The 27,737-nt window shown below is 39.3% G+C and overlaps 2 protein-coding genes across 4 annotated transcripts in view; both read right to left on the reverse strand.

Annotated features, from left to right (window-relative positions):
* Positions 1–571: 571 nt before the first annotated feature.
* On the reverse strand, positions 572–4,939 carry DND1 (DND microRNA-mediated repression inhibitor 1). The gene is made up of 5 exons (XM_070939159.1): positions 4,916–4,939; positions 4,156–4,285; positions 3,386–3,847; positions 1,838–2,260; positions 572–591 (listed from the first exon to the last, which is right to left on the reverse strand). The coding sequence occupies exons 1-5, from the start codon at positions 4,937–4,939 to the stop codon at positions 572–574; spliced, it is 1,059 nt and encodes a 352-aa protein (XP_070795260.1).
* Positions 4,940–7,350: 2,411 nt separating this feature from the next.
* The window catches only part of HARS1 (histidyl-tRNA synthetase 1), a 101,535-nt gene continuing 81,148 nt past the window's right edge, over positions 7,351–27,737 (reverse strand). For 2 of the 3 annotated variants that reach the window (XM_070939161.1, XM_070939160.1), the window contains 2 exons: positions 9,572–9,718; positions 7,351–7,622 (listed from right to left, as the gene is read on the reverse strand). In XM_070939161.1, the coding sequence (XP_070795262.1) occupies positions 7,563–7,622; positions 9,572–9,718 (207 nt within the window). In that variant the 3' untranslated portion in view covers positions 7,351–7,562. The remainder of the gene's footprint in view (positions 7,623–9,571; positions 9,719–27,737) is intronic. The other variant, XM_070939162.1, reaches the window with a different exon arrangement.

A 27,737-nucleotide genomic window follows, 5' to 3' on the forward strand; every position in this document is an offset into this window, starting at 1 on the left:
CCCTGTGCAGTGCAAACTGGCTTCCAATATTGGAAAGGTTAAGTATTACAGATACATTCTTCCTTTCATAGAAAAAAGGATTTTTTCCTACCCAGCAAGCACTAACAACATTCAGTACTATGATATCTCCAAGCTGCTCTTCTCCTAAGGCATCTGGCTGTAATGTAAATTCAAACTGTCAGAAATGAAAACATATTCAAATAGTAAAATATAAATGAAAATACTTGAACATAAAAGAAAAATAACCCACAATCTTAAAGGAAATTGGTCATTGCTGGATTTTAATATTGTACAGACTACACCCACATTATATTATCCAGTAACCAACAGCTTGTCTTTTTTTCTAAAACTGCATAGACTGCTCCCAAAGTAACTATTAAATAATTTAGTGCACTGAAAATTCTAATCTTCCTATCAACATGAAAACCAGAACAGAAAACAATTCTCAAATCCTCCCACAAAAAATAAGACAAAAGAGATCCAGTACACATTTTCCATATGACTTGGCTCAGCGAAACCAATTAAAACAGCAAGACATACAAGCCTCATTAATTTGAAGAGTGATTCTTTTTTACATCACAGGGTACCCTGCTGGAAAAAGAAAAACTTTTAGTTTTTTTTTTTATATTTCCAATCTCATTCTGCCTTTTTTTTTTTAAATTAAGAAATAATAAATGGTATATATGTTATATGCCTATCATACTTGTTACTTTCCAAAAACATTTCACTGGTCTGAAAATAAGCTCATTACTTGCACATCTATTAACAATTAAAATTAGCTGTGCGGGATGATGCTAATCCAGAATTGAATAGAGGTAGTTGAATTATGACCATCACAGAGCTTGCTCATAATAATTGCAAGTCATAATGCTTGTAAGATGGATTGATCATGTGACTGACCCAATTTTATGTCTTTTTTGTGGCAGTCATTAAGCAATCACCGCAGTTCATGGGATGTTGTAAGCATCAGAAGTACAACCATGTGACTGCAAAGTGATTTTTGAAACTTCAGACCCTGGTTGCAGGTCTCCTTTTTCAACTCTGCCATAAATTCACACATGGAATTATTTGCAAAAAATAGATTTTTAAATTGGCTAACAATAAAACCATTTTCCAATTTGAGAAATACTTGCCAATGAGTTTTTTGTAATTCTTAAGAAGGATCTATTCTAGAGCAACATTTAAATTGTTGGGTTCCATGACCAAACGTGGGCACTTCATGATATGGCTGGGACATGCACATGTGGTGCCCTAGCCTTCAAAAATATTGCTCACGTGTTCTTCGACTGTCAACTCAATGCCCCTTTTAGGCTAAGTGTTTAACATCCCTGCTGGAAACCTGAATCTCAGATTGCCTCATTTGCTCCTGGGCTCTAATGGTATCCTTACAATTTATATTGATATTGTTTCCTAATTGCTTATTTGTAACCTATGACTATCATTAAGTGTTGTACCTTATGATTCTTGATGAACGTATCTTTTATTTTATGTACACTGAGAGCATATGCACTAACACAAATTCCTTGTGTGTCCACTCACACTTGGCCAATAAAAATTCTATTTCTATTCTAGACATTGTAAATAGAACTGGTAAGTTTATAGTGAACGCAACTCAGCTAAGAGCTATATTGCATTGATTAGAATATTATGTAAAGGTGATATGTTATCTGAGTGTTGATTTTTTGTATTTACCACATTTGTATTTTATTACTGTATTTTATCTATTTTACTCAGAATTAGATCCTGTATTTTACTTTTATTTTCTGTGAAATGATCAGTTAATAAATTACCACTACTACAATAATTGCTTCCCAAATTAAACCATAAGCACACTTACCTAGGACTTTAAGTAGCTGCAAGGCCACAAAATACTTCACTTTTTCATGGTCTTCCAAGCCAGAGGGATCAGGCTTGATCCAAATGAACCCACTGAAGGGTGATGGATATTTTGGTATCACCACTTGATACCAGAACTGCAGCCAGTCTTCAGGATTCCTCTGTACATACTTTGTAAAGATTACAGGAGAACCCAGCTGATACAGCTCACACTGCAGTTTTAAATAATCCAATACACTGGCTCTTGTTGGTAGCATTTGGCAGTCTATAGGCCTGGAAGATACTTGAGGAAGGACACTTCTGTGACTCCAGCTGGATGGCAGGGCCTTTAGATTACCTGGAACTGAGACATTATGGAGCTCCTGTTTAATAATAGGTGTTAGCCAAGCCACTTCAATTTGATCTCCACAGAGACACAAGCTACCTGCATAAGACAAAAAGCAATGTATATCTGAATTTCAATATAGATTGCTCCACATTTGGTTAATAATATGGCTAACTTCAAGATAGTGGCATCAGAGTTTACATATACCCCACTGATTCTGCTTCGCCAATACATAGGTTCTTCAAAAATGGGTGGGGAACTATGGCCTTTTTATGATTTGTGGACTTCAACTCCCAAAATTCCTGAGCAAGCAATTCTGGGAGTTGAAGTCCACAAGTCGTAAAAGGGCCATATTCCCCAACTCTGTCTAAACTCCAAACGATCTAGAACAGTGATGGCAAAATCTTTGGGCTTGGCCTGTTACAAATTCAGAAAGTGCCTACCTTGAATGATGGTGTATCACCCCCTGCCTCCAACAAGAGACACAATTCATAACAGAGTAATACTTTATTTAAATTTATTATTTAATAAATACTTACTTGTAAATGTCTATCTGAGGCAGTTCTAAGTCAAAGAACTCTTGTGGGGCCTTTCAGCCTCCAAAAAGAACAGGAAAGCATGTCCTGTTCTCGCATGCTTTTTAGAGGCTCCAGAGGCTGTGCAAGAGCAAGGCCCTCTTGTGCAACTTCGAGAGGGTCTGGAGGCCTGGCATGTCACCTGTGACACACATTATGTAGGTTCCCCATCACTTTTCTAGAAAAAGACAATGTAAATCTAGTAACCAGGACAACAGATTACTTTTGCCAACTCTGTCCAATATTTTTTCCTAAGTAATGAAGAGTTAGTTTGCTAAATTGTTCCCAAACATACTTATTTTGTCATCATACATTTTAAAAAGACAACAAATGCAAAAGATTCATTATACTCTATTCTGGGGGAGGGGAGAGGGGGTGCATAATTTTAACCTCATATTTGAGATTTAAACAAAGTTCATCCATTTATACCATCCTTTGTATTTTACTGTCAAACCTTTTTTCCTAACAGGCACTTGGAAACTGTTTCCAAAGACTTTATTGCTGAGTTTTGCTGACCTCAAAGCTTCAGATGCATAGGAAATCTGCAGCTTTCCTGGCCATTTCCAGCACAGCACATGACACGAGTAATTGGTTCACAGAACATCATGAGCAACATTCTTTTTCCAGTATGGCAAAACATAAAACAAACCTTCCACAAGATTTTTCTTGGCTATTGCAGCAGCCTGATGGGAAATGTATTTCACCTCTGCCAGCTGCCTCTTCTTCCTGAAAGGGCTAGCATGTAAGGAGATGCTTTGGAGTCCTGAGGTAAGTTCCTGCAGCATTGGCAGAAGGTGGCACTCTTTCAGCGAGGGTGCCAAACCATCAATGCAGAGCTCACACTTCTCGGTGCTTCTACAAACCAAAATGGGGGAGCCAGACTGGATTTCGAAGTTGTTAAGTAAAGCAATTGCTTCCTGGGCATTTCGACGGTTCATATATTTAGCATAGGCAAAGCCACGGTTAAGCCCACTAAATGTCATCATGAGACGAAATTCATAAAGTTTCCCCACGTTTTGGAAGAGAGGAATAAGTTTATCCTCATAGATATCCTGGGGGATTTTTCCTATAAAAACCTCTGAACCGGATGGTGGGGCATAGCCAGCCCATCCTGTGGAAAGAACAAGGAAAAGTCACATTATCAGCAAAGTATTTTCACTTCCCTGAAATATTTAGGAAAATGTTCCTTGTTCATACTGATTTGCAATACATGTAGATAACCTTTTGGCTGGCCAAGAAACACCATTAATATCTGGAAGAGGACTAAAGGCTGTAATAAGCAAGGCATATACATCAAAGGCAAGTTGTGGCATATAACTAAAGAAATAGGAAAGGTCACCAATGCCATTGCTGGCTATCCAACTGTACATTAATGCAAAATTAGATTACAGTATTAGTTTTTCTAAGTTTTCTACTCACCTGGTGGAGGACCACCATATTTTCTCTGCCCATTGACCTGCACTAACTGGATTCCAGTCTCTTTCACCCAAGTCAGAAGGGCAGCTTTATTAGCCTGGTTTATTTTTTCACTCCACATTTGAGATGGTATCTAGAATAAACACAAGTCCAGTGTAGTAACTATCTCTAATGGAAAGCATTATCTTGGGGACATTTTCTTCAAGTATTTCCATTGCAATTAATTGCCTTGATTTTAACAACACCATTTATGTAACTCTTTCTGAACGTTCAGAGTACTTCAGGGGCATCATCTTTCAATCTTGTATGCAGGAAACTCATTGCAAGGATTAACAAGGGAAAAAGGCTTCTGCAGCCTACTGTCTGGTTTACTGTATTAGAATACAATAATATTCTATTATTATGGAATCAACCACTCAGCATGAAACTTGAAGAATTACTAGAGGGCGGCAAAATTGGACGAAAGGCGGGGCCTCATACATTTGCTCTCCACGCCCTTTAAAGCGGGAACGTAAAACACGAGAGCAGTGTGAATTTGCGGCGATGTACTCCTAAATAGACCCGAATAAAAGTCTGAATGGTAATATTAACGTAATACCGATGCGTAATTATGTATTGGTCAGTAAACGCATTAAAAACCAATAAAGCTGAGATTAAAATAACTGCACTTAACATGTTAGGCTAATCAGCGAGTTTACTAACGCTGAGGATCAGTCCACTGAATCATTTGCTGCAAAACCCTAAAACCAGCGCTACCAAGTACCTGGGTCTCCAGCATGCCATTCATCTTTGCCCCAAACGAACACCACTTTCACAAGCCTATCCTTCACTCGGGAGGTGTGGCGGCACCTTTTGTACTGGATCAGAACAAGGGCGTCTTCTGATTGGCCAGAATTAAGAGCCTCTCCTCTAGGCTGGGTGGGTCACTCCTTAGTGTTTCGCTGGATCATTTAGGACTAATTAAGAGCGCGAAGGCTGTTTGAGGCGCCGGCGAGACCGAACCCTCTTCGCGTCCCTGCCCTTCCCCGTCACTAGGAGGGTTGGTTGGGTTGAAAATATCTTTTACCACTGTAGCTGCGGGAGCTTTGCACAGGCCGGGCGCGGGGACAGTTTGATGGCTCTCCCCTTCCAGCTTGGTCCAGGCCAAAATTACCGGCTGCTGGAAAAGGAAAGGCCACACCTCTCCCGAGTTTTTGGCCAAACTTTCCTTCTCCAAAGGAAAGTGGATCCTCTTGATTTTCCACGTTTACATTACACAGCACATGGTTATACCGTGTGTCATGTTTTGTCCCACTCTGTTGTCAAGACCATTTGAGGCAAAGATACTCAAGAGTCACACTATTTCTATGTATGATTCCCAATTAAGGCATTATGAAAACAGATGCACATTACCAATCATTTTTACCATGGTAATGAAAAAGGTTCAAGAGACTATTTTGATTTCTCACAATTTAAAACCATCAAATATTGATCACATCTGCCTGCATGAACTGAGCCCTAGTAATTATGGGCTTTCCATAATTACAACCATTTGGGTTGTAAAAAAGTGTGTCCAAGGCATGAATCCTCTTCAGTAGCAGGATTTTTATACCAGATCCACAGCTCTCACAGCTTTTTGTCCCATTATTGCCTGGCCCTGCTCAGTAAATCACAGGGATGACTAATGAAAATGGAAGATTCAGATAGTAAATTTTAATTCCAAGCCAAGGAATTCTGCTTCCTTTTAGATAGCTATGCAGTTTACCAGAAAAGTAACAATGTTGTTATATATCCACAGGATCTGTTCTTGGCTGGATCTAACATTGATGGGAAGCAGGGAATATAACTTGGTTTAGTTTAGATCCAGCCAGTAAGAACGTATCAGTCCCTTCTCCCCACCTTTTGTGCACTGGGCAGGTGTCTAACCTCAGCGGGCCCTTTAAGAGATTGTGTTTGTGTCTTTTCCCTAGAAGAAAAATGCAAGAGAACCATCCATTAATGCGTGTAGGTGGAGAGGCGGTAATGAAACTACCCGCCCGGGCAAGCACCACAGTCAAACCTTTGGTGGGAAAAAAACTGGGGCATCTTGGGAACGGCGCAGCAGCAAGAGAAAACATTCCCCAACCAACAGCAATATCCTGCATTGGTTTTCCCAGCAAACTAGCCACATTCTGCATGGGTGGTCGCTGGTAGGGCGAGCCACGGCCCCTATGCACTTTCAGCTTCTTCCGGTAGCAAAGGAAGCAGATTTGGGGGTGCTCTCTTCTGCTTTTGGGGTACACCGTGGCTTTCTGTTGTTCCTCTAAGATGTGCTGCTTTCAACATGGACACTAAGTTGGTGGTTCTCAAGAAAGGCAAAATTCCCGACAGTTACTTTGGGTTCTCAGTAGCTCTGTACCATCAATTCCATCTGGAAAAATACCTGTAACTAGAAATGAAACTGGGCAGTGGGGTGGGGGCAGGCAACATTGCTTCCCTCCACTTTCTCAATTGGGGCTAATTCTATTCTTATGTGCAACCATGCCGGCCTTGATGCTGGCTGTCTCTCCCCCTCAAAGTTGCCTGTGCCGGATTGGTGGAGGTCGAGGGAGTCCACATGGGAGGGCAGTCGGGGGCGGGGCCTTCCCCTTCCCAGTCTTACAGGAGGCAGCCATGGCTACCACCTGTTGCATATTGCCTGGCCCCGCTTTGCACAACTCCTCCTCGCAATGCTGGAGCGTCCCAGAGGAGCTGGGTACAGAGTGGGGCCAGGCAGGATGCAGTGGGCAGTGGCAGAAGCCTAGTGCCCTCCCTTTTGGGGGTGGCAGAGCGCTCTACTACCTCTGGGAAGGCGCGCCTGGACAGGAGTAGCCCGGTTGGCCCTGCACAGCAACCGCCATGACCCCCCTCCCTTTCCCGGCTCCTGAGGCCACTGCTACAAGTTTTTTTATAGCCCTCCAGAATTTGTGAATTTGAATTTTTCAGTTTGAAAGGTTTTGGAAAAGGGCTTCAGGGCAAAATAAATTAACTGGAAAACTCCCCCCCCCCTTTCTACCATGTTTATGTCCAACTGTTTTATGACGCTTCCAAGGTAGACTTGTTAATATCACAGGCAGAATACCCATTTAAGATCTCTGATCAGGATAACTGACCAAATTTGAGTAATGTAAGGCTGGATGTCCAGTACATTTCATTATTTTGCTTAAGTGGAAAAGACGAATGCAGAAAACATGGGTTGAAACAAGTTTTATTGATGTCAAATCATAGATTCAGAATGCCAATATTTTAAACACTGGAACAGAATATTGAAAATACCAGCCTTCATTTAAGATCCTTGATCTCGTAAGATTAAGTGGCTTAAAGAAAAATAAATTACAGCTTTGAAAAAAAAAACTGATTTGCCACATTTATGAAGAATTTTGCTGATATTTTCAAAGGGAAATCCAATATTTCTAGAGAATATGTGTTCGCCTCTTTATTTCTTCCACAAGCTTTCTTCTGCAAATATCCACCTGCAAAGCAAAAGTATGGCTTAATTAAGGTATAAAATTATATACAGTATCTCAATACTTTTCTCACTGTACTTTAAAAGTATCACAATGTAACATTTATATAATCTATCATTTTCAAGCAATTCTTTTATTTCATGCAGCAAAAGACATGTCAAAAGTCAGTTACAGTTTTAATTACATTTTTGAAAGACTGTTCAATGCTGCATTTTAAAGGGGGAGCTGTGTTGATCTATGGTAGCCAAATATCAGAAGAAACCTGTTAGCATCTTTTCAGACTATCACATCTTATTAAAAGGCTCCTATAAACTGCTCATGTATCAGATCTACGGTGAAGTAAGTTGATTTGGACTGAAACTGGGACAGGGGTGGGTGGAGGGAGAGGAAGAGGGAAAGCCAGAAAACCGGGTAGTTAGGCAGATTACAAGTGAGGCAGATTACAATCAATTAGCAGTTTGTTGGGATCTCCACAAACAGTAGATTTTTAACATATTACAATTGCTGCATAAGCATCTTGTCTTCCCCCTTCCCAATTTAAACATCAGTTTAGTCACTCCATGCATCTGATGAAGTGTGCTGCAGTTTATAACAATTTATGTCTGTCTAATAAAATGTCTTAGTTTGGAAAGGTACTAAGTTATTCTGATTCAAGACTTCATGTGTCTCATGAAGCCTTGAATCTCTAACAGCTAATGGATTACTTTTTGTAGAATACAGTTGTGTAGAAACCTAGCACCCACCCCTCTGCTAGAAGAATGAAATACTTTTGAGAAATATTAAGAAGGCAGAATATTGTATTTCCCTGAATGAGAAACGTGCTCTTGGAAAGCAGCCCCCACCTTCCCTAATAGCCCACAGCAGATGTCAGCATTTAAGAGATAGTTAGCTCTATTCATAAGCAAATTCCCTGCAACAAGGTCTGAACAAAGGTAGGATTAGCCCTCAGCCACAATAGGAATTGCCCAACAAGCCCTTTTATTGCATCAGCCAAACTTCAACCAAACCTGGGAGCTGAGGCAACAAGCCCCTTCATTGCATCAGCCAAACTTCAACCAAATCTGGGAGCTGAGGCAACCTACAGAGCCAGCTATTACCCCTACAACAGCCAATAGAATACATGTTCTTGCACAGGAACAGGAAGCTCAAGTTCTTTGAGTGAATGTTGACTCTTGGTGACTCCCTGGACCAGTCTCTGCAGTTTACTTGGCATGATTTTGGGAAGTGGTTTGCCTTTACCTTCTATTTAGGGCTGAGAGAAAATGATTCATCCAAAGTTGCCTAGTTGGCTTTCTGCCATTTTATTTTCAAAAAATGTAATATAAATTTTTACCCTGAATCATTTTATCGTAGAACTTCCTTCTTGGCTTTTGATTGCTTTAAAAAAAATTATAAAGACTTAATCTATATGTGTCTTTTAATTTGTTTAATGTCAGTATACACAGACAAATTCTTTAATTTTACAAGGTAAAGACAAATCACAAATTCATCTGGGAAACTAGAAGATGCCCAACCACCCAAAACAAGAATATTCCTAGAATCTTGGCATTCCGATAGATCATCCATTAACAGACATATAAAGATTAATTTTGTTTAACAAGTATTAAAAGAAGAAAGCAAACACAAGCCAAAGATGGAAACAAACAGCCTAGAGCATATCCTTTCTTATCACATACTCAGCAATCAACAGTTAAATAAGAGGAACCAGAACAATCAGCTCAGATAATGCAATAAACTGAGCCAGAAAGGTCAATCAGAAATGGGTATTAATTAGCTATAACAACCCATTAAGATAGTCAGGACAAGTCACAGAGGATGGTAACTATTTTGGTAATGAAATATCTGCAAGAAGAAAAATAAGCTCACAGACCACAAAGAATATAATTATTCCTGCTTTTAGTTGAGTATTTATTCTGATATCAAGGTATAACCCTACAATAAAATGGCAGGCATACCTCTTCTCTAGTAACCACATCACGCAATTTGACAACTCCATCTTTTAACTCTTGTTCACCCAATATAGCAACAAGCGGAATTCCCGTTTCCTCACAATACTGCAACTGGTTTAGTAGTTTGGGATTTTTCTTATAAAGTATCTCTGCCTGGAAAAATGTAGAAAATAAAATAAAAGAAAAAGTTACTACACCATGATACCTTTCATTATTCTGGTTCCAAAAATTCTGGTCCTCATTGCTGTTTTCTCTGTAAAAACAACATTATAATGCATGTGCATTATGCAGACCGTTTAGTCATTGTTTCAGTTTTCTTCAGTTATATGCAATGCTGTGTTACAGAACACATTAAAATGAATAGGTCTGACTAATGTCCTGCAGGAAGTCATATATCCAGCATTTCCTACAATATTGCAACACACTAATTTCTATGTCAGATTTTTGGATAGATGTTCTTCAGAGGTAAACTGTTGCAATAAATAGTTCCACCTTTAGCTCAGAGTTGGCTTTCTGGATCAAGAGCTACACATCAATCTGTATAATGTGCAAGGTCTCCATTTTAAAAAAGGATGTGGGGGTAGGAAAAAGTAGAAAAGACCAGAGCACGTTAAAGAATGCACATTAACACTGAATAAACATATGAATAAATTAAATAGACTGCATTTGGGACTGGCCAGCCAGAAGGAAATTTTTTTAACACCTATCCTCATAGGGTACAATTTTTGGATTCCTCTATTCTTTTATTTGGTGATTTGCAAAAGATATTTAATTAAATAATGTTGGGCTCAATCAATGAACAAGAATTTGATTTTTTATAATCGGTAACATCCAAGAAAGCTTGATCCAATTAAATCTATAACATATGTGGCAAATCAAAGAATTTGTTTAATGTGTAATCTATAAATAACACTGAAGCACTTGAAATGCTCAATTTGTATGAGAGGTTAGCTACTATATATCAGTTTCATAAAAAAAATACAATAGTATGCACAAAATAGAACTTTTGTTCCAAACTGGAAAGAAACCAGCCCCACTCTGAACGTTCCACTGGAATCTCCTAAATATTTAATTTTCCAATAGAATATTTCTATTTCATTTTGCTGGTTAATGACCACAATAACATTATTAGATTTGTTTCTATTTCACATAGTCCATTATAGTCTAACATAGGAAACTTTTGGAATTTGAAACAAGCCCTTAGGTCATAAAGATAATAAAAATTACTAGGATTTGTCAAAGTTTTATTCTACAGACTGCCCATTTCAGACTGCAGACTGCCCATTAGAATTTGTTAATGGAATGAAATTTTTAGACAAACTTTAAATAGTAATTTTTTAAATAGTGAAAACAGAATAGTCAATCGTACTTTTTGGAGGGGGTGTGGCCAGTAACATGGCGGTATGGCAAATTCCGGAGCTCCGGGAAAATGCTGATATCTCAGCAGCTTTAGGGGATCCCCAGGGATCATAGCTGTCCTGTAGGGACAGTGAAGAATGGAGGCACAGGCTGGTATGAACAGGGAAGTCGCAAGTTCCCTGAAGTGCCGGCATTAGCCTCCGACCCAGCAGCAAGGGAAGACAGCCATTAGGAGCTGTCAAAAGCTGGGGCGGCCACATGCAAGAAGAGAAGGAAAAAAGAACGAGGTGATCATCTGGATGAGAAACTGTGGTCTTGGAAATAAGATTCCTTTATATATTTAACTCCTGAACTTTTAAAACTATTTTACTTAAGAGAATTGGCAAAGAGGAGAGGGGAGGGAGTGGAATAAGCCTACCTCCCCACTTCCAAAGTATGAGAATTTCATAGTGCGACACATTTGTGCATTTATCAACTTGCCTACAAAAGTATACACAACACAACACAGAGCACAAGGGGGCAACATTCCATTATGAATAACTCATGAATTCAAACATTGCCACAGTAAAGAATCTATATAAAGAGAGAAAAAGAGTAGTGTTGGTTGCCATTTTTTAATTTCCCAAATAGCTCAGGTTTAATTTTTCTTCCAATTTTACCCCTCTTCCCAGAAATAACTGTAGGCTCTTGCTGCTTTAGTCATACAGAAGAGGTTCAGGTTTATAATAACAGGATGCTACTTGTATTACTCTGATCTTTTATCTCCATCATGGATACTGCTGCCTCTTCCCATGAACTAGGTTTTGCAAATAGTAATGAAGATTAAATCCAGACTATTGGCTATACAGATATCAAACCCTGTGTCAGATCAATCTGCGTGTCCAGCCATTCTGTTGGAAGGTGAGGGAGGCGGTTTGCTGGCATTTTAGCTTGCTTTTTGCTTTTCCTGTAACCACTTGAGAATTTAGGGAGGGGGAGCATCTTCGAAGACAGAAAGGGGGAGTGTCTTCGGAGACAAGAGTGAGCTCCCAGCCAGTTTTCCAAGGCTGTCATGTCCTTTTATCTCTTTGCACCTCAGAGATTCTCAAAATGATTTCACGGCAATATATTGGTTACTGGTGGACTGGTCAGGAGGGTTGGGCTTGGGGAAATGAAACAATGCTGTTTGCAATGTGCAGGCTTTTTCAGATTTCTCCCTGTTCTCCTGTAATCACTTTTCTCTCAAAGTTCTTTTTGATTCAATTTAATGGATTAAGAATCTTGCTTTCCTGAGGGGCTAGCTGAGGAAGTTCCTTACATTAAGCGAAATCTGCAAACTCAGTCAACCTGGAGAGGCACTCTGTCCTACTGTGGGGACTGTGCACATGATATCAGCCCAAGGCAGCAACCAGGAGGAAACTCTGAGTGCTGGAAGGAAACCTCATCCAGACTCCCCCTGGGATGGACCTCTCCCAGTGGATGGAGGAGATCGGAATCTGGAAGACTCATCAAGATCCAGGTGATCTCTGGAGTCAGAAAGAAGGAAGAACCAAAGAGGTGACCATCACCTGAGTCAGATGAGGTGGCCAGTGGTGAGAGAGGCAATTAGAGCTGGAAGAGTTTGAGGAGGAGGAAGGCAAAGAACCTGATCAAGCAGGCCTAATAATGAGAGAAGCCATGCAGTTCATGATGAATGCCTTCCAAACCCTGAAGACACGCGAAGCACATGCCAAGGCTGCTGCCAGCAAAGGCCTAGCGAACCCAAGTGGGAGGATGGAGAGCGAGCTTCAGTGCAGATTTTGCTTAATGTAAGGAACTGCCTCAGCTAGCTAGACACCACGGCGTGGGTTTCGCCAACCTCTTACTACCACATGAGAATTAGGGAGGAGAATGAGTGGAAGACTGCATTCAACTGCCTGTTGGGTGCTTCCAATTCAAAGTCCTCCCATTTGGCCTCCAGGGGTCCCCGACAGTGTTCATGCAATTGATAAACAAGGTTTTACATGAACACCTATATAAGGGAGTACTGGTGTACCTGAATGACATTTTAATCTATACCAAAATGAAGGCTGAGCATGTGAAATTCGTGATGGCTATACTCAAAAAACTGCAGGCTGCCAACCTATATGCCAAACTCTCCAAATGTGAGTTCACCAAAGCAAAATACTTGGGCTATCGCATCTCACATAAAGGCATTGACATGGACCCCCAAAAGGTCCAAGCAGTACTGAACTGGGCTCCACCCTGAACCAGGAAGCAATTACAAAGCTTCCTACACTTTGCTAATTTTTACCGCCAATTCATCCCATCTTTTGCATAGATTGCACTCCCTATCACAAATTTAAGACAAAAGGGGTGGGTGGATAATCCTAAACCTAGCCAACCTCTTAGATGGACTTTGGAATGCCAAGCAGTATTTGAGAAACTCAAATGGCGAGACTTCCGGTGGTGGCATCACAGTGGTGCAGTGGAAGGAGAACGGTTTCTGTTCTCCAACATCAAACTTTTCGTGTTTTGGGGACCTTTCGGAGCGCAAAAGCCTGGAGGGCATTGTAGACTAGAGGGGGAGTCCAGAGCATGGCGAAGTGAAGAGCGATCACTCGTTGCATGAAGGGACATCCCTGTCGATCCAGTGCAAATGTGTCTGGCAGCCTGCTATGGCAGACCTGAGGCTGCGATGAGCCAGTAAGTAAAGGGAAGAGAATATTTTTTTCAACAGACGGTGTCATTTTAAGTGATTACTTCAAATACCGCAAGATTAAAGATCGTTGTGAAAGATTGAGTCCGGTCTTTGCGAGTCAACAAGCTTTTCCAGTGGAGAGTATGAGCAGTGATTAGGCGGAAGGAGGAGTGAATCAGCACAATGTGTTTAACTGGCAAGGCGGCAAGGAAGAGAAAGTGTGAAAATTGTGAGGAGGCATGATTGTAGACACTGAGAGAGGAGGCACTGACTTGTAGAACTGAGAACTACGAAGAAGGTGAGAGAGCTGACACACTAGAGAGACAGTGAGAGAGATAGAAAAGGACAGGAATGGATTTGAAGGAGAAGAAGCGAAGACTGACATTGCCGTGACTCAGCATAGTCAAGAGGAGAGGATTGGCTGAGTGCTGGAGTTGCAAAAAGAAAGGAAAAAATCTCTTTTGATCTTATTTGAACCTTTGAACAGAGAATTTAAAGAGCATAGAGGCGAAAATAAAGTGTAAGGGGGAAGAAAAAACTATATAATCTGCTGGTTTCTTCATAGATCGTATAAAGCCTTCACTTATTTATGAACTTTATAAAATCTATAATATTGCATATTATTTACAAGACCAGAGTATAAGAGATTTGGGAGGAGTTGAGCGCTGTATTTGAAAGAAGACACCAGAGAAGACTCAAGATTTATACCCTCATGAAATTGATTGTCAGAATTTTAATGTATATTTAAAGTATTTTATAATTTCTTAGTGATTAAGTGAACAACTGTGAATTAATTTTTATATCTGGCATTAATTATATTAATTACATTAATCATAAATATTTGCAAGGAATATTAGATGGTATTAATATTGATAAAATTTATACTTTATAAAGATTGAAAACAGTTTTAACGATATTAGACATACATATAGATAATATAGCTTTTATGAATATATGATTGATTGGTAAGCTGAACTTAATTTGCTTAACTTGATTTAAATTAAGATTTATATCCTGGGATCAATTGGAGATATATAGTTACTGGACTCTTAATAGCTAATTTAACATTTGTTAGGTTTGACCTTTAAACTGATATATATATATATATATAGTTTTGTTTATTGTTTAAGATAGTCTGATAAATTAATATAGAGCATTGATATTGTTAGTTATCTCATTTGCATGCTTGTAGATGTATATAGAGAGAGTGATATAGTTACATAGATATATATAGATTTTTCCTTTTTTTCTCTTGATAGTTGCTTTATACGCCAATTAACTGACTAAATTGAAATCAGAATTAGAGATAGTTGAACAAACAGATAGTAACTGGTTGATGAAAGTGTGGAAAAATATTTATAAAATACTGGGAGAGCAAAGTAGAGTATTGAAAGAGATGACTAGCTTCACAACAACAACTTTAAAGACAGGGAAAAAAACAGCACCGAGCCCAACGATAACAATGGCTTCCCCTTCAAACCAATGTCCGGCTGAAGGGCTTTCAAAGGCGGAAAAATTTACCGCACCACCTAATATGCAAACATTGCAAGCTGATCCAGGAAACAATGGTTAAGATGCAAGAAACTATGTTTAGCAACCATGGTGAAATGAAAGTTGATATCCAAAAATTAGATAACAAAATGAATTCAATCCAGGAAGCAATCCAGAAAAATGAACAAAAAATAAAAATTGTAGAAGCCAAAGCTGAACAAACTGAAAAAAAAGTGGATCAGGTAGATCAGAAGATGATGGCTCTAAATAAAGATCTTGAGGACTCTGTAATTCAGTTGGAAATGGATAGGACATCATTCTATTTGAGATTCCAAAATGTGACTGAGGTAAAAGATGAAGATCTTGGACAGATTATGGCAGAGATTATAGCAGAATCTCTGCAGAGAGATAAACAGGAAATTATGAACGAGATAGACGAGATATACCGAATCCAAAAGAATTATGCTAGATGCCATAAATTGCCCAGAGAGGTCCACATCAGATTTGTTCGAAAGAGAGTCCATGATATAATATATAATATAACTTGAGAGGAACCCATGATCTATAAGGAAAAAGAAATTATCACACTGAAGCAAGTTCCCAGAAGAGTTCGAGAGCAGCGTAAAGACTATCGCTTCCTGGCTATACAACTGAATAAGCAAAATATTATGTTTAGATGGATAATCCCAGAAGGGATGCTTGTCTCATGGTAAGGCAAAAAGATAAAAATAGACAGTTTAGTGATGGCACAAGACTTTCTTGATCAACTGATGGCAACTGAAGAGGAGCAGAGCAGTAAAGAGGAGATGGAAACTATAAGCCAGGAAGAAGAACTGCTACATCATCGAGAAGCTAAAGAAGAGGTCCCAGAAAAGAAGAACAAAGAAGAAAGAGACAACCAGGAAATAAAGGGTAGTAAAACAAGAACTCAAAGGGTTACAAGAGCAAACAGACTTTTAACACTAGGCAGCTAGATTAAAAAATGGAGGACTGGAAGTTTATATCAATAAATGTAAATGGATTAAATGCTGCAGCAAAAAGAAGACAAATATTAACAAATTAATCAAACAAAAAGCAGAGATAATATGCCTCCAGGAAGTTCATATTCAGAAGCAGGATGAAAAATATTTGGAATATAACAAATTAGGGAAACTATATAGAGCACTATCAGAGAAGAAAAAGAAAGGGGTTGTGATATATATTAAGGGAGGAATTATAGCTAAACAAATTTATGCGGACCCAAAGGGAAGAACTTTAATGGTGGAAATAAAGAGAGGTTATACACCAATTTTGTTAGTAGTCATTTATCCGCCAAACAAGAACCAGGGGGACTATTGTAAAAAACTACATGAAAAGATAATTACGACAGGCTACAGGAATATTTGCATTGTGGGCGACTATAATGGGATAGTGGATACCAAAGATTATATTAGCGATAAAGATAATAAGAAGAAAAGAAATACTTTACCCAAAATATTTTTAATATGACAGATGAATTAAATTTAAGAGATATATGAAAAAAGAATTAGAAGATGGACATTAAACCCTCAAATATTAAATGAAAAGGATTATATAGAAAGGATAATGAAGGAATTGAGTTTATTTTTTAAAGAAAATAAAAAAAACAACATACTTCCTTAACAAATTAATGGGATACCATGAAAGCCTACATAAGAGGGATAACAATAGCCTATAATGCAAAGAAAAATAAGGAGAAATGGAAAATGCATAATACAATTTTGGAAGAAATCGGAGATTGGGAGAAGTGACTCAAGAAAAAACCAGGAGATGAAATAGTTAAGGAGAATTTGACCCTTGCGAGACACAAATTAAACTTACTAGAGCAAGAGGAAACGGCAAAAAATTTAAGATACTCTAGACAATTTTATTTCGAACACGCTAATAAAACTGGAAGATGGCTGGCCTACAAATTGAAAAAAAGAGAAAGAGCAGCGGATTATTCAATAATTAGAGGATGAGATGGGGACCATACAAAATAATGAGGAGGAGAAAAAGAAAATAGTACAAAATTACTATATAGACCTTTATAAAAAAGAAGAAATATCAATGGAGAAGATTGACGACTATTTAATGGAAGAAGAGATCACACCATTAGGGGAGGAAAACAAGGGAACTGTTAAACAAAGAAATAACTCCAGAAGAACTGAGAACGTCAATTTCAAGACTTAAAAGTAATAAATCACCAGGACCGGATGGTCTCACAGAAGAAATTTATAAAAAACTGGGTGAAATTTTAGAACCAACAGTATTGGAAATTTGCAATGAAGCATTATTTGAAGTGAAGATACTAGAATCGTGGAGGGAGTCATATATCACCTTAATTTCGAAAGAAGGTACGATTAAGAATCAAATTAGAAATTACAGACCAATATCCCTGTTGAACTTAGATTATAAAATATTTATGAACATAATGGCAGAAAGATTGAAGAAAATATTAAATGAGACTATACATCCTGATCAAAACGGTTTTCTCCCCGATAGACAAATAAGAGACAATACGAGAGTAATTGTAAATACCCTGGAATACTATGAAGCTCATCCAGAGAAACAAGTGGCCCTTGTTTTTCTGGATGCCCAAAAAGCCTTTGACAACTTGAATTGGTTATTTATGATCATGCAAATCAAACAAATGAAATTCTGAATTAAATTTGAGAATATGATAGAGGCAATATATAAATCACAAAGTGCAAGAGTAATAGTGAATGGGGATACTACAGATAACTTACCTCTACTTGTGGATGTTTATGGACAATTTTATTCTTTAAATTGGACTGGCCTGGATTGGACTGGAGATTTCTGTTTTATTTACTTAATTGGTAAAATTTTAGTGCCTTTTTAGCACAAATTCTCTCTGGTTTTACTTTTTTATTTTTCTTTTCTCTCCATTTTCATTTTATCGGGCATTGGATACAGGAAGAGAAGGGAAAGTGCAGAAAATAAGTAACACTGCCATCTAGTGGATTGGAAATATTGTATCTTTTTTTCTCTCTGGTAAAAGTAAGTAACTGTGTTACATTTCAAGGACTCTGAGCCTATTCGTAAGATAGTGGGAAGAGCATCAAAGACTGTCTGCAGGATTGTTTACTCAGGTGCTCTTCTGGGAAACTATTAATGGCAGGAGTCTGAGACTGAAAAGAAGATTATTGCAGTGACTCTGGAAAGAGAGCTATAAATATTATGTGAGACTTAACAAAATAATTTTTGGCTATTATACAGTTGTGGATTTTCCTTTCAGACAGAAAGTTTATTTTTTCTCCTTTTTTTGTGTGTGTCACTTCTCCACTTCCCCTCTATTTAATTATTTTTATCCGGACTGTGATTTTTTGGAAGACTTCTAACTCTCTATATACACATAGATTTCTAACATAGAAGTAATTGACATAGAAGCAAACACCTGGGCAGATCATAACCCAATGACAATGAAATGGAAAGGTCAAAGGAGAAGATCTAGATGGACTCTAAATAATACAATATTAAAAGAAAAAGATTTTGTACAGAAAATGGAAAAAGAACTGGCTTTCTTTTTTAAAGAAAATAGAAAAGAGGACACATCAATGCAAAACCTTTGGGATACAATGAAAGCTTACACTAGAGGTCTGATAATAGACTATACAAGTAAAAGAAATATTAAGAAAAGACAAGCTTATAAAATATTAGAGGATGACTACAAGAAACTTGAAAAAGAATTACAGAAACTTCCACAAAAAAAGGACATTAAAATAAAAATGGACACAACTAAACATAAAATGGGACTAATAGAAAAAGAGGATTTAGCACAAAAAATTAGAAGTGCCAAACAGAACTACTTTGAAGATGCAAATAAACCAGGTAGATGGTTTGCATATAAATTGAAAAAAGAGAGAGAATCAAGAAAAATAACACAGCTAATAGACGACCAAGGACAAAATAGATTCGGGAATATAGAGAAGAAAAAAATTATACAAGATTATTATAGTAAACTGTATGAACAAGAAAATATTGAGGAAGAAGACGTTAAATGATACTTGCAGAAAGCGAATTTACCCCAGATCTCCAAAGATACTGAAATGATGTTAGAAGGAAATATAACGATGATGGAATTAACTGAAGCACTTAAAAAACAAAAGAATGGGAAGGCACCAGGCCCGGAGGGATTGCCAGCGGAATATTATAAGACACTACAGGAAGCGTTGAGTCTCCCATTCTTAGAAGTCATGAATGAAGTTATATCAAAGATGAAACTAGTCAAGTCATGGTCAGAAGCATATATTATACTTGTTCCAAAGGAGGATACTGACCCACAACAAATAAAGAATTATAGGCCCATATCACTGCTAAATTCTGACTATAAAATCTTTGCTTCAATATTGGCAGAAAGACTCAAAAGATATTTAAATAATTTTATACACTCTGATCAAAATGGGTTTCTGCCAAAAAGATAGATTAAAGATAACATGAGGATAATTCTGGATATTTTGGAATATTTTGAGGCACATCCTGAAAAACAAATGGCTTTAATATTTTTAGATGCAGAGAAAGCCTTCGATAATGTGAATTGGCAATTTATGCTTTTACAGCTGGTGCAGATGGGCTTTGGTAGAAAAGCCATAGAAGCCATATATCACAAACAAACAGCAAAAGTAATGATAAATGGAGAATTGACAGAGTCTATTGAAATAAAAAAAGGAACGAGACAAGGATGCCCACTGTCACTTTTGTTGTTTGTGTTAACATTAGAAGTGCTAAACAGAAAGATAAAGAAGAGATCACCCAAGAGATTACCCAAGGAGATCCATATCAGATTAGCAAGAAAAACCATAAAAGAAGAGATCTATAAAATAATGAGAGAAGAATCAATTCAGTACAAAGGGAAGGAAATAATAACATTAAAACAGATTCTGAGGAGGATAAGACAACAGAGGAGAAATTATAATTTTTTAACAGCACAATTAAATAAATACAAAATAGTTTCGCTGGTTGATACCAGAAGGGATTCTGGTTTCCTGGCAAGATAAGAAATACAAAATTGATACTTTACAGAAAGCACAAGAATTTTTCGACCAGCACTTCATACTAGAAGAAGAACAGGAAACCAGATCAGAATCAGATAGCAAGACCCAAGAACATTCCACAGAAGAAATGGGAAGAGATCAAGAAGAAAGGAGAAGACTGGAAAGAGAGAAGATCGGGAGGGAGCGAGGGAAGAAACACAAATCATAACAAGAAACACAAGAAGGCTTAGGTCAACGAACAGATAAAAAAGAACATTGGAAAAAGAATTAATGCTGATTTTAATTAATATAAATGGATTAAACATACTAACTAAAAGAACACATACATTCAAAAAACTACAGAAATTAGACATGGATATCATAAACTTGCAAGAAGTCCACATTAAAAAGCAACATCAACAATTATTAGAAAATAAACAATTAGGAACATTATACACTTCACTAGCAGAACAAAAAAAGAGGGGGATCGCAATATACATTAAAAAACATTTAATATATACGGATGAGGACAGAAGGATTCTGATGATAGAAATTATGCTGGAATCAAAAAATATACTATTAGTATCAATATATGCACCAAATGGAAATCAAAATGAATATTTTAAAAGAATACACAAGATAATCAAAGATCTAGAATACGAAAATATATGCATCATAGGAGATTACAATGCAATCACAGATACAGGAAAGGACTTTCAGAGTAGTAAAAAGAATAAAACTAGGAAAAAAACACTCCCAGACACATTCAAAGACATGGCCCAGTAACTGTAATTACAGGATGTATGGAGGGAGATGAATAAAAGTAAGAAACAATACACATTCTATTCTAGCCCACACCAATCATGGTCTAGAATAGATATGGCTTGGATGACCACAGAACTCAGGAAAGATATAAAAGAAATTGAAATAGCGGCAAACACATGGGCAGACCACAGCCCAATAATAGTAACATGGAAAGGACACCGAAGACAAAAGAGATGGATGGGATAAGGAAATAATAAAAGATAAAGAGTATGTGAAAATGATTGAGAAAGAAATGACTGTATTTTTCCAAATAAATATGAAAGAACAAACATCACTCCAAAACCTGTGGGACACAACCAAAGCTTACATAAGAGATGTAACAATCGCATACAAAGCAAAGAAAAATAAAGACAAACAACAAAGAAGAGAAAACTTATTAACACAACTTAAAAAAAACGAATCAGAACTACAAAAAGAACCCCACAGTAAAATAATCAAAGAAAGAATAAATCTTATAAAACATAAAATAAATTTAATCACAACAACAGAAATAGCAAGGAAAATTAAATCGGCAAAACAAAACCATTTTGAACATGCAAACAAAACAGGACGTTGCCTGGCATACAAATTGAAAAAAGAAAAGGAGAAGAGAACAATACACAATATACAGTTGCAAGATGAGGAAGGGCAAATATATCACAGAAACGAAGATAAAAAACGAATAGCAAAGAACTTTTTCCAGAATCTATATAAACAAGAGGAAATCCAAGAACAAAATATCAAAGGATATCTAAGTAATACCAACATTCAAGAATTAGAAGACACCCAGAGAGAGTTATTGAACAGACCGATCACCATATTGAAATTTTTAATTTAATTTAATTTAATTTCCAATTTATATACCGCCCTTCTCCCTGAGGACTCAGGGCGGTGTACAGCCAAGATAAAAAACATAGAATACAAATATTAAAACATTTAAAAATATATATAAATTTTGGCCCGAAAGTTAAGAATCACAAACTAATTAAAAGAATTTAAAAATTTCTTCTTAAGCCAACCCGGCTTGCTGAAAAAGATGGGTTTTCAGGGAATGACGGAAGGCATTGAGGTCATGGATTCTTCTTATCTCCGGGGGCAACTGATTCCAGAGGGTGGGGGCCCCCACAGAGAAGGCCCTCCCCCTGGGGGTCACCAGCCTACATTGATTGGCTGATGGCACCCTGAGGAGGCCCTCTCTGTGGGAGCGCACGGGACGATGGGAGGTCGTCGGTAGCAGCAAGCGGTCTCGAAGATAGCTAGGCCCTATGCCATGGAGCGCTTTAAAGGTGATAACCAACACCTTGAAGCACACCCGGAAGACCACCGGGAGCCAGTGCAGCTCGCGCAGGAGCGGTGTTACATGGGAGCGCCATGTTGCTCCCATCACTACCCGCGCTGCTGCATTCTGGACCAGCTGGAGCCTCCGGGTGCTCTTCAAGGGGAGCCCCATGTAGAGAGCGTTGCAGTAGTCAAGGCGAGAGGTGACGAGAGCGTGAGTGACTGTGCACAAGGAATCCCGATCAAGAAAGGGCCGCAACTGGCGAATCAGGCAAACCTGATAAAAGGTTCCCCTGGTAACAGCCGTCAGATGTTCTTCCAAAGACAGCTGCCTATCCAGGAGGACTCCCAGATTGCGAGCCCTTTCAGTGGGGGCCAAAGACTCGTCCCCAATAGTCAGTGATGGAGTCAACTGACTATATCGGGATGCCGGGAGCCACAGCCGCTCAGTCTTGGAAGGGTTGAGCTTGAGCCTGTTCCTCCCCATCCAGATCCGCACACCTCCAGGCACTGGGACATCACTTCAAGGGCATCGTTGGGGTGGCCTGGGGTGGAGATGTACAGCTGGGTGTCATCAGCGTACTGGTGGTATCTCACCCCAAAGCCATGGATGATCTCGCCCAGCGGCTTCACATAAATGTTGAACAGAAGGGGCGAGAGGACCAATCCCTGCGGCACTCCACAAATGAGAGGCCTCGAGGTCGACCTCTGCCCCCCTGCCAACACAAACTGCGACCGGTCGGAGAGAAAGGAGGAGAACCACCGTAACACAGTGCCTCCCACCCGCAACTCTTCCAGCCGGTGCAGCATGATACCATGGTCGATGGTATCAAAAGCCGCTGAGAGATCTAATAGGACCAGAACAGAGGAATAACCCCTGTCCTGAGCCCTCCAGAGATCATCCACCAACGCGACCAATGCCGTTTCCGTGCTGTGCCCAGACCTGAAACCCGACTGGAACGGATCTAGATAGGATGTTTCCTCCAGGAATTGCGGAAACTGTTGCGCGACCACACTCTCAACAACCTTCGCAATGAAGCGAAGGTTGGAGACAGGACGATAGTTAGCCAATATTGCTGGATCCAGGGACGGCTTCTTGAGGAGAGGCCTCACCACCGCCTCTTTCAGGGCAGCGGGGAAGTGACCCTCACTCAATGAAGCATTAATGACACCCTGGAGCCAGCCTCGTGTAACCTCCCGGGAAGCCAGTACCAACCAGGAGGGACACGGGTCCAGTAAACATGTGGCCGCACTAAGTCTCCCCAAAATCCTGTCCACATCATCGGGAGTCACAGCATCAAACTCCTCCCAGATAACATTCTCAAGACTGTTCCTCGTCACCCTGCCCTGATCTACCCAGTCAGAGTCCAAACCCCCCCGGATCTGAGCGATTTTGTCATACAGGTATTGTCCGAAATCCTCCGCTCTGCCTTCTAAGGGATCCTCCCGCACTCCCAGATGGAGCAGGGTGCGGGTCACCCTAAACAGGGCGGCCGGACGATTCCCTGATGACGCAATAGAGGCGGAAAAGTAGTTAGACTTTGCCGTCTTTATCGCCACTAGGTAGGCCTTAATATGCGACCTTACCAGTGTTCGATCAGATTCAGCGAGACTGGCCCTCCAACCGCTCTCCAGGCGTCTTTTCCGGTGCTTCATGTCCCTCAGCTCCTCAGTAAACCAAGGAGCCGCACGGGATCGGCATCGGGTCAGAGGCCGCAAAGGCACAACTCAGTCCAAGGCCCCACCAGCCGCCCAATCCCAGGCGGCTACCAGGTCCTCGGCCGAGTCATGTGCTAGATGCTCAGGAAATGGCCCAAGCTCCGTCTGGAACCTATCAGGATCCATCAGGTGCCTGGGGCGGATCCATCTAATTGGGTCCGCCTCCCTGCGGCGAGGGGTCGCGGTTCGAAGATCTAGGCGAAGGAGTGAGTGGTCAGTCCATGACAAGGGTTCCATGTCTATATCCCCTATAACAAGACCACTCAACCACTGGCCAGAGACAAAAATCAAATCCAGAGTGTGACCTCCCCTGTGAGTAGGGCCATGAACTAACTGGGTCAGGTCCATGGCCGTCATGGAAGCCATGAACTCCCGAGCCACCTCAGACGTTTCACCGACGGATGGCAAGTTGAAATCACCCATGACTAAAAGCCTGGGTGTATCTACTGCCACCGTGGCTATCACGTCGAGTAGCTCAGGTAGGGCTGTTGCCACGCGGCAGGGAGCCAGGTACGTAAGCAACAAGCCCATCTGAACCCCACGGCCCCACCTCACAAGGAGGGACTCACATCCGGCTATCTGAGGCACAGTGGTCTCCCTCGGACCCAGATCCTCGTTAATAATAACCGCCACCCCCCCGCCCCTCCCCTGGGCCCTCGGCTGATGGAATGCTCTGAAGCCTGGTGGGCACATTTCAACCAGAGGGACGCCACCCTCCGGGCCCAACCAGGTCTCCGTAATACCCGCCAGGTCCGCTCCTCCCTCTTGTATAAGATCGTGAATGAGGGGGGCCTTATTGACCATGGACCTGGCATTGCATAACATCAGCCAAAGGCCCAGATCCTGAGTGTCTAAGCCACCTAGTCTCCGAGAGGAGCCATGGGGACCGGGGCAAGCAATTGCTCTCAAACAGCGAGTGTGAGCCCCCAACACATGATATGGTCCCCTGCTCCCGCCATATCTGCCCCTCCCATCTACTGTGCTGATGGTACAGACCTCATAGGTATCGTCCCCCATCCCTTTCCCAGTCCCTCGAGCAGCACCTCCCAAATCGTTACCCTGTGCCAGGCTCGGCTCTGACCCTGGTGGATTTCCCCCCCCATCCCCCAGAGTCTTCTTCCCAATTTCTCTAGAAAGATCATTACAAACCCCCCTCCCAGAACCCCTTAAAATCTTAAAAAATTTCCCTAAAAAACCCCACAAATTCTTCCTTGCTCCATGCCATCTCTCTGGACTCCAAAGTCCGTCATCGAGATAGGCCCTCGATAATGTGGAGGGCCAAACCTGCGAGAGGGGAGAATCTCGCAGGGCGAGGAGTTCCGACGCCGAATTGACAGAAGCAAGGAAAAAACAGAAAAACAATAAAACTCCGGGACCAGATGACATACCAACAGAATTTTATAAAGCCTGTCAACATCCAACGGACGAAATTTTATTACAGGTTTTTAACGATGCACTTCTAGAAGCTAAAATCCCCCAATCATGGACTGAAACAACCATCACACTCATACCCAAAGAAGAATCAGACCCCACACAAATCAAAAATTACAGACCAATATCACTCCTAAACGCAGATTATAAACTATTCACATTGTTCATAACAGATAGACTGAAAAAAATTATTAATGAATACATCCATCCAAACCAGAATGGTTTTATCCCAAGAAGACAAATAAAAAATAACACGAGATTAATAATCAATGTACTCGAATATTATGAACAAAAATCAGACAAACAATTGGCACTAATTTTTCTAGACACACAAAAAGCCTTTGACAATTTAAACTGGAAATTTTTCATATTACAATTAGAAGCGATGGGATTTGGTGACAAATTTCTAAAAATGATTAAGAAGATCTATTCTTCCCAAACAGCAAAAATATGGATAAACGGAGAGATGACAGAACAATTTGAAATAGCCAAAGGAGTGAGACAGGGATGTCCCCTATCTCCTCTACTATATTATCATTAGAAATATTATTAAATGAGGTTAGGAAAGATAAAGAAATAAAGGGATTAAAAATCAAGAATGAGGAATATAAACTTCAAGCATTTGCCGACGATGTAGTATTCATTATAGAACAACTAACACAAACAGGAATGAAATTATTGGCAAAAATAGAATAATACGGAAAAGTGGCCGGACTTAAAATCAATAAACAAAAAACAAGGGCATTAACAAAGAATCTTACAAACTTACAAGGAAAAGAATTAGAGGACAAATTAGGAATACAAATAGTAAAATAGGTAAAATACCTAGGAATCTAGCTCACTAACAAAGGATCAACACTTAAGGAGGACAATTGCAACAAATTGGCAAAACAGATAAAAAAAGACCTTGAAATATGGAGCAAATTGCAGCTATCACTTTTAGGAAAGATCGCATCCATCAAGATGAATATATTACCAAGAATATTATACCTATTTCAAGTAATCCCGATAAACCCAGGGAAAGCCTTTTTTAAGGACTTTAATAAAATGATCACGGACTATATTTGGCAAGGAAAGAGGGCAAAAATTAAATTAAAACACCTCCAGGACACACGAGAGAAAGGCGGACTAGGGCTACCAGACTGGCAAATATACCATAAAGCAACATCACTTATCTGGATAAGAGACTGGATAGAGCTTAAAAATAAACGGATACTGCCAATAGAAGGTTTTGACTTACTGAAAGGGTGGCATGCATTCCTATGGCAGGAGAGAAATAAACAACATGAATACTTCTGGAGGCATATTATTAGAGAAACACTCCTAAAGATGTGGCTAGAGATCAGAAAAAACCATTACGATAAAATTCCAGAATGGCTCTCAACGATGGAAGCGCAAATATATCCCAATGCGATGGACATGAATAAAATGAGACCGTACAAAGAATTACTGAACAGCAAAGGAGAGCTAAGATCATGAGAAGAATTGAAAAAACAGGGTACAGACATTGATTGGTGGCCATATTTACAAATAAAATCTAGATATAAGATGGATTCGGCACAATTTGGATTCCAAAAAGAACCGAACAAATTAGATAAAATTTTATTGGGAACAAATGATAAACAAATAACTAAAATTTATAATTATTTATTAAAATACAAATTAGAAGAGGAAGTGGTTAAGGAAAATATGATTATATGGGCAAAAAATTTTGGTTATAGTATCGAATTGGATAAATGGGAAAAATTATGGAAAGTAAATAGCAAACTAACAATGTCTGTACCCTATAAAGAAAACATCTATAAAATATTTTACAGGTGGCACCTTCCTCCAGCGCGCTTAGCAAAAATGCTCCCCAACACTTCTCCAGACTGTTGGAAATGTAAAACACAAAAAGGAACATATTACCACATGTGGTGGTCCTGTCAAAAAGCGAAACAGTTTTGGAAGATGGTTAAAAACCAAATAGAAGAAATTATAAGTCAGAGAGTACCAATGAAACCAGAAACTTATTTATTAGGAATATTTACACCCCATTATGAAAAAGAAATAAAATACTTAATTACCCATATTTTAACGGCAGCAAGAATTGTTTTTGCTCAGAGTTGGAAATCGGGAGACATACCACAAGAAGATAAAATAATCCTAAAAGTAATGGAGTGCGCAGAGATGGATAAACTCATGAAAGAAATATAGGAAAAAGAGGAAACAGATTATTACTTGGTATGGCAAAAATGGTATGATTGGCTAAAGAAAAGAAAAATAAAATAAAAATAGGAACACAAAAAAGGAAATGAAATAGTTAGATAGGAATCAAGTACCAACTAAGAAAACAATAAATCAAAAAGGGAATTCAAGATAGTTATATAAGTAAAGGTGTAGAAATATATATTGATGAATATAGTTTACCGATGTGACTATCTAAAATACAAGTCGTAAG

This window comes from Pituophis catenifer, unplaced genomic scaffold (assembly GCF_029215685.1).
Source record: "Pituophis catenifer annectens isolate HBS135680 unplaced genomic scaffold, rPitCat1.0.hap2 SCAF_3, whole genome shotgun sequence".
Lineage (NCBI taxonomy): Eukaryota > Metazoa > Chordata > Lepidosauria > Squamata > Colubridae > Pituophis > Pituophis catenifer.

Bases quoted from the DNA above. Each gene is read 5' to 3' on its own strand.
- DND1 (XM_070939159.1), bottom strand. From the start codon at position 4,939: ATGAATGGCATGCTGGAGACCCAG. The intron at 3,848-4,155 runs GTGAGTAGAAAA...TTCTTTCCACAG, and splicing joins ATATGGTGGTCCTCCACCAG to GATGGGCTGGCTATGCCCCA. The intron at 2,261-3,385 runs GTTTGTTTTATG...TGTCTTATGCAG, and splicing joins CAAGAAAAATCTTGTGGAAG to GTAGCTTGTGTCTCTGTGGA.